General features: G+C 42.4%; 2 protein-coding genes across 20 annotated transcripts in view; one reads left to right on the forward strand and one right to left on the reverse strand.

The window, feature by feature from the left end:
• LOC102448131 (uncharacterized) overlaps window positions 1-4,075 on the forward strand; it is a 64,392-nt gene extending 60,317 nt beyond the window's left edge. The window contains exon 9 of the mRNA XM_075930191.1: window positions 2,665-4,075. Within this exon, the coding sequence (XP_075786306.1) occupies window positions 2,665-2,672 (8 nt within the window). The 3' untranslated portion in view covers window positions 2,673-4,075. The remainder of the gene's footprint in view (window positions 1-2,664) is intronic.
• Window positions 1-13,246, reverse strand: part of DDX60 (DExD/H-box helicase 60) — a 215,643-nt gene that overhangs the window by 41,567 nt on the left and 160,830 nt on the right. For 18 of the 19 annotated variants that reach the window (XM_075930174.1, XM_075930179.1, XM_075930177.1 and 15 more), the window contains 4 exons: window positions 12,740-12,898; window positions 3,931-4,075; window positions 2,606-2,758; window positions 2,215-2,319 (listed from right to left, as the gene is read on the reverse strand). In XM_075930174.1, coding sequence (XP_075786289.1) covers window positions 2,215-2,319; window positions 2,606-2,758; window positions 3,931-4,075; window positions 12,740-12,898 — 562 coding nt within the window. The remainder of the gene's footprint in view (window positions 1-2,214; window positions 2,320-2,605; window positions 2,759-3,930; window positions 4,076-12,739; window positions 12,899-13,246) is intronic. The other variant, XM_075930180.1, reaches the window with a different exon arrangement.

Consider the following 13,246-nt stretch of genomic DNA (forward strand, 5'->3'; position numbering starts at 1 on the left):
GGCTACGGTGCCCGTGCCAGGTGCAAGCCTGCCAGCACCCACCTAGCAGACCCTGCACCTGGCACGGCACGAACCAGCCACCCGCTGCCACCCAGCCCTCCGCCTCTTCCCGGGACCAGACTGGCGGCTCCCGGGAGCCTGCCCGGGTCCGCAGGAGGCGGGCGCCCACCTGGTCTAGTGCGGAGATCGTGGACCTCATCCACGACGTCCGCACTAGGCACAGAAAAGTGGCCATCTAGGGCAGGATAGCTGCCAACCTGGCCACCCAGGAGCAGGTTTGCATGAAAATCAGGGTGGTCCACTGAGACCCCTGACCCTGAGCCCTGAGCTTAGAATGGCCGTACTGGGTCAGACCAAAGGCCCATCTAGCCCAGTAGCCTATCTGCCTACAGTGGCCAACACTAGGAACCCTGGAGGGGATGGACCAAAACAATGACCAAGCCATTTGTCTCGTGCCATCCATCTCCAGCCTTCCACAAACAGAGGCCAGGGACACCATTTCTACCCCCTGGCTAATAGCACTCCATGGACCCAACCTCCATGACTTTTTCTAACTTCTCTTTAAACTCTGTTCTAGTTCTAGCCTTCACAGCCACCTGCAGCAAGGAGTTCCACGGGTTGATTATCTGCTTTGTGAAAAACAACTTTCTGTTGTTAGTTTGAAGCCTGCTACCCATTCATTTCATTTGGTGTCCTCTAGTCCTTGTATTATGGGAACTAATGAAGAACTTTTCTTTATGCATCCTCTCCACACCACTCATGCTTTTATAGACCTCTATCATATCCCCCCTTAGTCTCCTCTTTTCTAAGCTGAAAAGTCCCCATCTCTTTAGCCTCTCTTCATATGGGACCTGTTCCAAACCCCTGATCATTTTAGTTGCCCTCCCCTCTCCCACCCTCTCTCTTCCCCTCTCCCACCTCCTTTTCCCAGTCTCCCTGAGTTTTGTTCAATAAAGAGAGTTTCTATTTTTGAACACACGTGTCCTTTATTTTGTACATAAGGAAGGGGGGCTAGGGAGGAGTAAGTGGAAGGAGGTGAGGGAGGCTCTGCAGGCTCCTCGGGGTGGAAGCTCTCCTGCAGCCCCCCGATTGTCTCCCCCCCCCGGATGGCAGCCTGCGGCAAGTGCAGCCGGGCTGATGGCCGAGTGCTGTGATGTGCCGAGTGTGGGCACTCAGGGCACTCCAAGCCAGGACTGCTTTGCAGGTGGGGAACCCCTGAGAACTGTCTGTCCAGGGTGGGGGTCGGGACCCTTTAAGCACAGCCCTCGGTTAGCCTGAGACAGCAGCTCCACGCTCTAAGTCCTAATCTGATGCCCTGCCAGCACTGCTTCCAGCCATCCTTAACCTCGGTCCACTCAATGTGGACATGCTAGTTCGAATTAGCAAAATGCTAATTCGAACTAGTTTTTAGGTCTAGATGCACTAATTCAAATTAGCTTAGTTCGATTTAACTAATTCAAATTAAGTTAGTTCGAATTAGTGGTGTAGTGTAGACATGCCCTCAGGTAGTATGGATTCCTTATCACCTCAGTTATAATTACAAATTGAACTGTAAATGTTTTCTCCTTACACTCACTAATCATCTAAAATTATAATGATGTTACACTTTGTATCTTTCTTGTCAAAGAATCTCAATGTACCTCACAAACCTAAGGTGTGATGCATCTGTAAAAATGGCACAACAGGGTTCCACATTTATCATCTCTAAATAAATTCTGCATCAAATATAGTAAGTTTATAAGTAAAGAGATGGTTTGGTTTTTTTAATTTCAGTCTTTCATACTCAGCCTGGGCACTGAACATCAGACTGGATTCTTTTCTTGTAGTACATCACTGCCTTAATAAACGTTCTTCCATTCCAAACTATATATTAATGTATATCTTTACACCTACACCCCTTTGTCTTCAAGATATGCCTTCAGTTTCATCTGTACAACAGCATTACTTGCAATGGGTATGCACAGGTATAACTGATTTAATACATAGCCCTATTGATAATGCACAAGAAAGAACATAATCCAGCTAAATCTCTGGCCTGGAGCAAATCTGCAGAGTTGATAAAAATACCAAACAATAAAAAAACTCATTTTAACATAAAAGGCAATATACATGATTCAGAAGCAATTTGAAAAAGAAAGTACTTTCTGAACTGGTGTGATGAAAAGTATTGTGTACATATATACAAAACAAATGAGACTCGGTGTATTTCAATACCTGTCTATAATTTAGAGCATCTAGAAAAATAGAATCTTCAGTGAAGACAACAGATTTACATGGCATATTGATTCCCAAAGCAAGTGATCCAGTAGCTGTAACCACCTAAGAAAAGTCAAACATACATACATTTTAGTATCAATTATTATAATTATTTATTTTATTATAGTTTTCAGATTTTTTTTCTAATTTAGAAACTTTCATGTCAATATATTAATTAAAAATTAATGCTGGGGAACAAAGTGCAATGTATTTTATCACACTCCATGAAAATAAGTTTATATCTGAATTATATAGGTGAGACTCAAACTGTGATTTAATTAAATGTAATAAGAAATTATGAAATTACATCTTAAAATGAACTGTCCATAAAAATTATTATAATTTATACCCGGATATATCCCATCCTGAAAAGCATTTCCACAACTTGTTTTTCTTTGTATGCCATAGAAGCGTGATGATATCCAATACCTCTCTGTGCCAACATTCTCAGCTGGAAACGCTTTCTTTGAAACCTAATTCGATGAAAGATGTTCATCAAGGTCTATGGATATAAAGAAAAGTTAAGTATTAATCTCAGGCATTTAGATGTTGTAAAATAAAATGTCAAAATTCTTCGCTGATTATTTTCTTCCTGTAAACAGCTTCTCTACTAGTCATTAATAGATAATATAGGCCACCTATGGAATTCAGAGGTGGTCCGGTATTGTTTATGGAGTCCTCCAACATTAAGTGCCACCCATCAGTCGAGCCCAGTGTGGATACAAAATCTATTTCTGCATCTGTATTCATAAAAATGAGCTATGGATATCCACAAATGTGCAGGGTTCTAGATACAGAATTTGTATTAGCATCTGCATCTATAGCCATAAAAATGAGATACGGATATCCACAACTGAATCCATATCCACGAATGCAGATACCCACGGATATAAAATGGATATCCAATTTTGCAGGGCTCTTCCCATCAGCTCAGATTACCAGAAGTGTTCTTCCAATAACTATAGAAATACTCCACCAACCAATTTTTAGCATTATGAAAACCCAATCTACTATATATTTGAGAGTTTGTCTGTCTGTACATCTGTCCATCAAAAACTCCTCCTAAATGGTAAAAGTTAGGACCACAGAATTTGATATATGGCTTCCTTCTGTCATAACTTAAAGCAATGTAAGGGTTTGGTTGTGTCATGAAAATGGGATGTGCTTGGAATGGGATTGCTTCTCTTAAAACTATACATAAAAGACAGAAAATAGACAGAATCACAAGGAAGGTGAAAGAGGCTAGCTGGGAGTGTGCATTTCCCTCCATCCTTAATCTGGGACAGCTCACGGGAATGAATTCCTTGCCTTCTACACTCCATAATTCCCAATGGATGGACATATCATGCTTTCCCTTGGACTATAGTGTCTGCAGGAACTGCAAAAAGCTCTGATGCTGGAGTGACTCCCCTGCACAGATCTCAAGGATCTCAATGGAAGGATAAATGAGTCTGGTTCCATCTTAAAACTAAAAGTCAAAACGGAAGTGAAGGCACTCAACATCTCACTAGAGGTGTCCTGTATCTTGCAGGACTGCACTTTCAATTTAGACAAGTTTCATGACATTGTAAGCACAGAATTATAAAGTACAGTGATATAAAAAACATGGTAACCCTATATTCATATGTTTAGAACAAAAGCAAATGTTATGTTTATCAATAATGGATTACTCACTTCGTTATCCACAGCTTTAGAATTAACATAAGTACAGTCTGGAGGAACCTCAGTAAGCTTTTTAAGTCTTTTCTTTAAATATTGTTTTTCATTCCAAGTAAGGATCATTCTTTCATGTTTAGTGGCAGATTCCTTTTTTAGATTACTGTATAAAAAGTATAATTTAAATGGAGTGGTTTTTAATAGAAATTAATTACAAAGTACTCTTTTGTCTACTCAGCTTGTAAATATGTATTTCCTTTTCAAGTAACTCATAAATTAAATCTCATTCTACATAATTAAATACATGCTAACTGAATTTTACATCATCACCTTTATACAAAGCAACAAAAACATTTTCAAAGATAAAGAAGAATATAAAGTTACTTACACAGGCAAAAAGGATAATGATATACAAAAATGGAAGAAACTAAAAAAAGCAGAATTCTAAAAATGGAAAATATTGCTGTGATGGACAGGAGTATTTCTGGCCAGCACCCGGTGACAAAGAGGTTAAACTTGGATAGCTATAAAGGTTGTTGGCAGGGAGTCAGAAGAACTAATGGGGATGGAGTGCTGAAATTTGAATTGTATAAGATACCTTGCCCGTTTTCTTTGGGAGAGTTAAAAGCAGGAGTTGAGAGACATAAAATGATTTAAACCCAGACAGGACTACCATGCCTCCAAGTAATTCAGGGCATGGAAGTGGACTGAATCAAGAAGGGGTCATGAGTAAATAAAGGGGAAAAAGTGTATCTAGTCATGATCGATCAGGGTGTTTTTTCTTTATTTTTGTGGTTTGGTTTGAACTTCTCTGTGTAGATACATGCCTCCCCTCTCCCATTCACCATCTAAGAGTTGTTCCCAGAGATTTTCTCTGTGTCTTAATTTGTTTTACTTAGTTGTTTTGTAACACCCAGCAATCAAGTATGTTTTATCAAGTATAGCTTCTGTTTTGTAATAAAAATCACTTTAAGGTGATGATTTGATTCTTGTGTCCTGGAAAGTACAAGAGGTCTGTCTGTCTGTGTATACACATGCCTCAGACTAAGAGGTCAGCCATCAGAGACTGCAACTTGTTTCTCTCTTCTTTTTTTTCAAGCTTTTTTGTGTCAAAAGAGCTTGGTACCCTTGGGGGGATTCAAGTGTTCCCCCCTATTTTTTTAGGTAAATCACTTGATGGTGGCAGCTACCCTGCCCCAAGTGAGTAAATCTGTTGCTCTGGTGAGTTTTTGTAAGCAGAGTCTGTAGAGGCAAGGTATTTTTAGGGTTTCTTGTGGATATCCACCTTCTGTACTCGGAGAGCCAAAGTGGGGAACAGCCTTGACAATTGCCAGGAAAGCATAATATGCTTGCAAACTAAGGACAGGTGCTCTACAATAAAAGAAGAGTGAAAGAATGCTACGTAAGTGTGGAAGAGAAAGGTGAAAGAGGTTTACTATCTAACATGAACTGGAAAAGTCATGAATCTAAAAATAAAAAGTGACTTTGGGCTAGATACATTTTCAAGAGCTCCTACAGAATTAACTCATATTGAAATTGGGGATGTTAAACTGTGGATAATCCGACAGAAGTGTAACCACTGAAAAATGTCAGTGGTTACACAGTTACATGCACTTGCAGCATGGGGCAGCAGCCAGCTGCCTGGGAGCTGGAACACCCCGGCTATGTCTACATTACATCTATACTGGGCCAAATTTCAGAAAAGCCTCCTCTTTTGGAAGAGCCCTTGTTTCTCGTGGGAGGAAAAAGACAGGGCTTCTGAAAGAGCACGTCTGCTCTTCCACACACACACACACACACACACACACACACACACACACACACAAAAACCAGAAGAGCAGATACATTCTCTGGATATGGCGGAGTTTTTCCGGTATACAAACCCCCATAATGTAAATATAGTCCCTAGGAGCTGGCTTTTAAGCCAGCTCCCCACATAGTCCAGCTCGCACCTGCTGCCCCGCACTGCTTCCTCTGATGTAGAGGATGGCTCCCCAGGAGTTGGACCAGGAGCTGCATGTAGCCATCTGGGTAACTGATAAACTCATGCGTATAGTTACCAGTTTAAGCAACTATACTCTTACATCCCAACTGAAATAAATAAATTTCATTTAATCATGAAATCAGATACACACACCCCAAATGTACACTCTAAGGGTATGTCTACACAGCAAAGTTACTTCGAAATAACAGCCCTTATTTCGAAATAACTTTCTTAGCGTCTACACAGCCAAACCGCTATTTCGAAATAAATTCAAAATAGCGGAGCACTTATTTCGAATTTGGTAAACCTCATTCCATGAGGAATAATGCCAAATTCGAAATAGCTATTTCGAAATAAGTGCTCTGTAGACACTTATTTCGAAATAGGGGGCCTCCAGCCTTCCCATGGTGCCCTAATGACCACTCCAGCCTCAACCAAGAATACTTCTCTCCCGCCTCTCTCCCCGGAGCCCTTAAAGGGGTAGACTCTGGCCACAGTGCCTGTGCCAGCCTAGAGCCAGCAGTTACTGCCCCTGACCCAGTGGCCCCAAAACATGAGCCAGCAAGCCACTGGCAGCCAGCCCTCCATTGCTCCCCAGGAGCAGTCTGCCAGCTCCCAGGAGCCTGTCAGGGCCCAGAGAAGGCGGGCGCCTTCCTGGTCCAGGGTGGAGATCATGGACCTTATTCAGGTTTGAGGGGGATGCCCCCAACGTCTATGATCGCCACACTAGATGGAGGAACACGGCCGTCTATGGCAGGAAAGCTGCAAGCCTGGCTACCAAAGGCCACATGCGAACCCAGGAACAGGTTTGCATGACAATCAAGTTGGTCCGGCAAGACCCCCAACCCTGAGCTCTGAGCTTCCCCTCCCCCTTCTTCCCCTTGCTTCCCCCTTCCAGATCCCTCCTCCCAAGTTTCCCCCTCCCCTCTCCCGCCTCCTTTCTCCAGTCTCACCAGAGTTTCATTCCCCCCACCAGTTTTGTTAAATAAAGAGTTTGTGTTCATGAAAATACGTGTATTTTATTTTACATTAGGAAAGAGAGTTAGAGAGGGGTAAGTGGAAGGACGTGAGGGAGGAATGAGGCACAAGCCCCCAGTGGGGCAGACCAGGGAGGCTCTTAGTGCTCTTCAGGGTGGAAGTTCTCCCGCAGGGCCACCTAGATACTGACAGCCCCCCGATGGACCTCCCAGATGGCAGCCTGCAGAAAGTGCAGCCAGGCTCGCAGCAACGCATCCAAGAGAAGCACCAGAGAGCCCAAGGGCAGCTCTGGTTCCATGTTGCAGAGTGCTGTGGTGTCCCGAGTGAGGGCAATCAGAGCACACAGAGACAAAGTGCTTTGCTGTCCCTCATCGAGGTAGACAAGCAAGCAGGGAAACCTGAGAACTGGCTGTCCGGGGGCGGGGAGGGGGGTCTCTTTAAGCACAGACCTCGGATAGCCTCAGGCAGCAGCCCCACACAGTAAGTCCCTACCTGATGCCCTGCCTGAACCTGGTGCCCTGCCAACCTTAAATGCAATTCAGAGTCCATTCAATGTGGATACGCTATTTCGAAATAGCAAAATGCTATTTCGAAGTGCATTTTGTTTGTAGACGCATTATTTCAAAATAAGCTATTTCGAAATAACACTGTAGTGTAGGCATACCCTAAAAGCTTAGGAAGGTAGCACCTACACACTTTTGAAAATCCCAGTAAGCATTTACCTGTTTCTTTAGGTGCCTAAATACCTTTACAAATTTTAGTGTTTGACAAAAGTAAGATAGTTCCAGGTAGACAATGGAGCAGAAATGAATAAGCTGCTCTAAATAGTAAAAACATTCAGTGCAAGCAGGGAAACACACTTAAGATTCTTCACTCTGAAGTAACATATTCTTCATAGCACAATCATCACACATCAGTCCACATGAGCCCCTGCTCCAGGGGTCCATCCCTTCAACTCAGGTTTTAGGAGAAGAAGGCTATACAGGAATCCAGCTATCAAAAGCAAAGCACTTTTATTGCTGTGACGGAACCAAATCCTCCCCCCTCCCTCTCTCTCACGCACATGCTTTATGAAATGGACTTATGGACACAAATATGCATAACTCAAAGATGCTTTGAACAAATTGTTTCATGTAACCTATCAATTTTAATGTCTTAGTCTGCTGGATCTGTATATCTTTTTCTGGTGTATGTATCATTCTTGTGTGTAGAGTTAGATATAAATAGTATGGAATGCTTTATGGTTTTAAATGTGCAAATGAAAGCCATCAAGGTTGTTTCCAATGCTAAGACTCCTCAATGTCTGGGCAATCATATGTAAACACCCTTTTTTGTCCTTTAAGTGTTAGCAGTGGTTGGTCCTAGGAAGTCACATGACCTCCCTAACTGGCAGGGATTGGCCAGATAACTTCCTCTTCTAAAAGGGAATTCATAAAAAAATAGGAAACTTAACAGGGTCTTTGTCTTTGGCTGGGACACTCCCAAGAAAGGGAACCAGAGATCCCAGGGAAAGGGAGCTTCCCTGGTTGGAAGGCTTAGCTGGAAAACGAACAGCTTTATGGTGAGTTTGTAATGAGTAAGATTGTAATGAGCAAAATTCTGTGCTGCACTATACAGGGTACATCACTGAGCACACAGGGCTGAGGGGCGGGGTTAATTACGGTGACTTTAAAAAACCTCCTCACCCTATCCATCCTTGGTGCTCTGGGGCCTGAAGAAGTCTCCGGCCTCTCTTTGACACTCCTAGGGCCTGGCTAAATTAAGTAAGTCTCCCCAGCCTGCATCATTGCTTGGAATCTCCACATTGCAGCTTAATGCTGCTGCAGACCTGCCTCCTGTCTCTTTTGTGTTAGGGGTTGCAAACATGTTCTTGTACAAACATGTGGTTTGTAACCTATCCTTTAAATCAGCTTCCATACCCAAGGACTGGAAGAGAGCTAACATAATGCCAATATTTAAAAAGGGCTCTAAAGGCGACCATGGCAATTATAGACGGGTAAGTCTAACATCAGTACCAGGCAAATTAGTTGAAAAAATAGTAAAGAATAAAATAGTCAGACACGTAGAAGAACATAATTTCTTGGACAAAAGTCAACGTGGTTTCTGTAAAGGGAAAACATGTCTTACTAATCTATTAGAGTTCTTTGAAGGGGTTAACAAACATGCAGACAAGGGGGATCCAGTTGATATAGTATACTTAGATTTCTAGAAAGCCTTTGAAAAGGCCCCTCACCAAAGGCTCTTGTGTAAATTAGGTTGTCATGGGATCAGAGGGAAGATCCTCTCATGGACTGAGAACTGGTTAAAAGACAGGAAACAAATGGAAGGAATAAATGGTAAAATTTCAGAATGGAGAGGTGTAACTAGTGTTCCCCAATAGTTGGTCCTAGGACCAATCCTATTCAACTTATTCATAAACCATCTAGAGAAAGGGGAGAGCATTGAGGTAGCAAAGTTTGCGGACGATACTAAACTGTTCAAAATAGTCAAGACCAAAGCAGATTGTGAAGAATTTCAAAAGGATCTCACCAAACTGAGTGATTGGGCAACAGAATGGCAAATGCAATTTAATGTGGATAAGTGTAAAGTAATGCACATTGGAAAAAATAACCCCAACTATACATACAATATGATGGGGGCTAATTTAGCTACAACTAATCAGGAAAGAGATCTTGGAATTATCCTGGATAGTTCTCTGAAAACGTCCACGCAGTGTGCAGCAGCAGTCAAAAAAGGAAATAGGATGCTAGGAATTATTTAAAAAGGGATAGAAAATAAGGCCCAGAATATTTGACTGCCCCTGTATAAAACTATGGTACGCCCACATCTTGAATATTGTGTACAGATGTGGTCTCCTCACCTCAAAAAGGATATTTTGGCATTAGAAAAGGTTCAGAAAAGAGCAACTAAAATGATTAGGGATTAGAAATGGGTCCCATATGAGGACAGGCTGAAGAGACTGGGACTTCTCAGTTTAGAAAAGAGGCAACTGAGGGGGGATATGATAGAGGTATATAAAATCATGAGTGGGGTGAAGAGGGTGAATAAAGAAAAGTTATTTACTTGTTCCTATAATATAAGAACTAGAGGACATCAAATGAAATTAATGGGTAGCAGGTTTAAAACTAATAGAATAAAGTTCTTCTTCACAAAGGGCACCCATGGAACTCCTTGCCAGAGGAGGCTGTGAAGGCTAGGACTATAACAGAGTTTAAAAAAGAGCTAGATAAATTCATGGAGGTGAGGTCCATAAAAGGCTATTAGCCAGGGGATAAGGAATGGTGCCCCTGGCCTCTGTCAAAGGCTGGAGATGGATGGCAGGAGACAAATTGCTTGATCATTGTGTCTGGTCCACCCTCTCTGGGATCTCTGGTACTGGCCACTGTTGGCAGATAGGATACTGGGCTAGATGGAACTTTGATCTGACCCAGTATGGCCATTCTTATGTTCTTAAAGAAGCATTATGTCTGTCTTCTGCAATTTCTATTTTAGAATAATCTTCATTAGGGAGCTTTTAATACCCTCTTTATGCTGCTCTGGCTCTTTTCCATGTTGCAAAGGAGCATGGGCAGGGCTGAGAATCTCATGTTGGGAGTGTATATTTCTAAAGTTAAATGTCATATTATACATTTCATTACATGACACTCTATGTCTGCCATGTCTGAATTTTAAAAGTTCAATTTTGATTTGGTGGATTCAGAAATTGTTCCAGCATGGCAAAAAATCACTCTAGTCTATTGATTACATATAGTTAGGTTAAATGAAAATAAAGGAGTTGGATATTGATAGTATTTGAAACATTCAAATAACAAGTTTAATTATGCCAGACTGCCAAAGGGAATGATGGAAACCAGCTTTCCCTTGCCCCTTGCATCAGTTTGTCTATTAGAGCCACTGGTTTATTCCTGTTATTAAAATAATGAACTCTTTGAATCATGAATTGACTCATACTGTATGGGAGACCTGCATGGCCCTGCCTTGACCAAAACAAAGTTTGCTTTACTCAAAGTACAGATCTCTAACAAAGCAAAACCCAGGCCTGTTTCAAGCTTGGTGCACATGGTATGCAGGCAAAGCTGGGGGGGCTTTGAAGCAGGAATGATTTTCACAATCATGCATATTCAGCATATTACAGTGAGACCACACCAAGAGAACCAGACGTAAGGTGGTACTGGTACCTTTTATTTCTGATGAGCAAAAAACAGATGCAGACATAAAACTGTTAATCAGGCACATAGGCTTCATCTACATTGCGCTCTGTTGCGCAAGAATATGCAAATGAGGCGCGGCGATGAATATCGCCGTGCCTCATTTGAATACTTTATAAGCTGCCATTTTGCGCAAGGGGCTTATTTTCAGGCAGAACGGCTCTTGCGCACGAGGGGGGTTTTGCGCAAGAAGAAGCAGTGTAGACTGCTCCTTCTTTCGCAAAAGCCCCTTGCGGAAAAATGGCGGCTCATTAGGTATGCAAATGAGGTGCAGCAATATTCATCACCGCGCCTCATTTACATATATCTTCTTGCGGAAGAATGCGCAATATAGACGTAGCCATAGTTTTTTCAACATCCTGAGTAGCAGGATGTACCCTAAATAAGGGCATTTTAGGTATCTTACACAATACATAATTAATGGATAGTTATTATTAAAACAACCAAGTTGAGTATAAATATAGGTGTCAGAAAGATAGACTGGGTGAGGTATCCCCACATATCTTACTCACTGCAACTAGAAGCTGAACCTCTTCATACTAGCAAATGTATTGTGGACGCCTCTATGCATAGGGAAAGAAAGAAGCCACAACCTCTCATCCGTCAATTGTAAGACTGCTAACGTTGAACTGCGTGTAATTTATAGAAATAAGTACATGTATATTCATATCCTTAAAACTGAATATCTTGTGTGTTGTTCTAGGTGTAGGAGTTACTATATTGTCTGTGCTAACTACCCCATTTATTGAAATAGATATACATAACTTTGCATTGCTTCTCTTTACTATTTTGTGTATAATAAAGTTAGAAGTAGAGCTTGTCCTTGGTGTCTTCTGGCTCCTTTCGTATCTGGTATCTTGAACACATGACACATAGTATGTGTTTTTGCAACATCAAACTCACTGAGTCCCTGATCCTGATTCAGGCTTCTGAGCATCATATACATAGTAGCCCAGTGTCTAAGAGTCTGTAACGCTGAAATGCTGGCTGTTCTCTCTGGGCGGCGCTGTTGCCCGAAATGCTGGCTGTTCTCTCTGGACATCACTGTTGCTGAAATGCTGGCTGTTCCCTTTGGGTGGCCCGTGCTGCATGGGTAGTGCGGGGCCCAAACAGCCACTTGCTCCACTGCGGCGGCCCGGCTGAGCGGCGCAGAAGTCAGCCGAGCGCCACGGTGGGAGGCGAAGGGGGGCGGGGTGGTGACATACGGCATGACAGCGGCTCCAGGCCTTGCCCTCTGGCTATGAACGTCACCACCCCGCCTCCCTTTGTCTCCCGCCGTGGTGCTTGGATGACTTCTGTGCTGCTCAGCCAGGCTGCTGCATGGGAGCAAGTGGCACAAGCGACCGTTTGGGCTCCACACCCCCCATGCGGCCCGGGGAGTGCGGCACCCAAACGGCCATTTGGGCTCCGTGGTCCCCCGAGTGAGAGGCAGGAGGGGGAGGAGAAAAGAAAGAGAGAGACAGAGAGAGAGGCAGAGGACAGCTGAGAGAGAGAGGGGTGGAGGCAGTAGGAGGAGGAGGAGAGAGAGAGAGACGGAGCGAGAGACCGGAGGCTCAGGAAAGAAGACCGACGTCGAGGAGAGACGTGAAAATCCCGTCTCATGATGGGCTAATTGGCTAGTACCATAATAAAATAATAAATATATAGTAATACTTACGAAGCCAAACATTTCTCTAGAGTTTTATTAGTTTTTCTCAGTTTGTCCCTTAAACTTTCTATTTCTTTTTGAGTATTAGGATCTCGTTCATACATTTGCTTTTTCGTCAAATTGTAAAATACATCAATGGCTCTTTGTTCTACTGAATTAATGTTAAACCTTAAAACAAAATTTGTAATAAACATCTATTAATATTAGCAAACATTGTTTGTTAAAGAGATACAAATTTTAAACAATGTACTTATAATGTTAGAGCAATAGTCATACAAGCAGGTCTTGTAATCTATCAGTTAATTCTACTCATTAGAAATATGTCCCTATCTATTAAACAAAGCATGTAGCATATGCGTAACTTTAAACACATGACTAGTATTATCAACATCAATGGAATTACTCATATGATTAAAAAGTTTAACAAGTGCTTAATGCTTTGCTGAACTAGACCTTACACCTAGTAAAATATGGACGTTAATGGTAGAATGCTATACCTACTTTGCACAGGTATAT

The sequence above is a fragment of the Pelodiscus sinensis genome, chromosome 5 (assembly GCF_049634645.1).
Source record: "Pelodiscus sinensis isolate JC-2024 chromosome 5, ASM4963464v1, whole genome shotgun sequence".
NCBI classification, from domain to species: Eukaryota; Metazoa; Chordata; order Testudines; family Trionychidae; genus Pelodiscus; species Pelodiscus sinensis.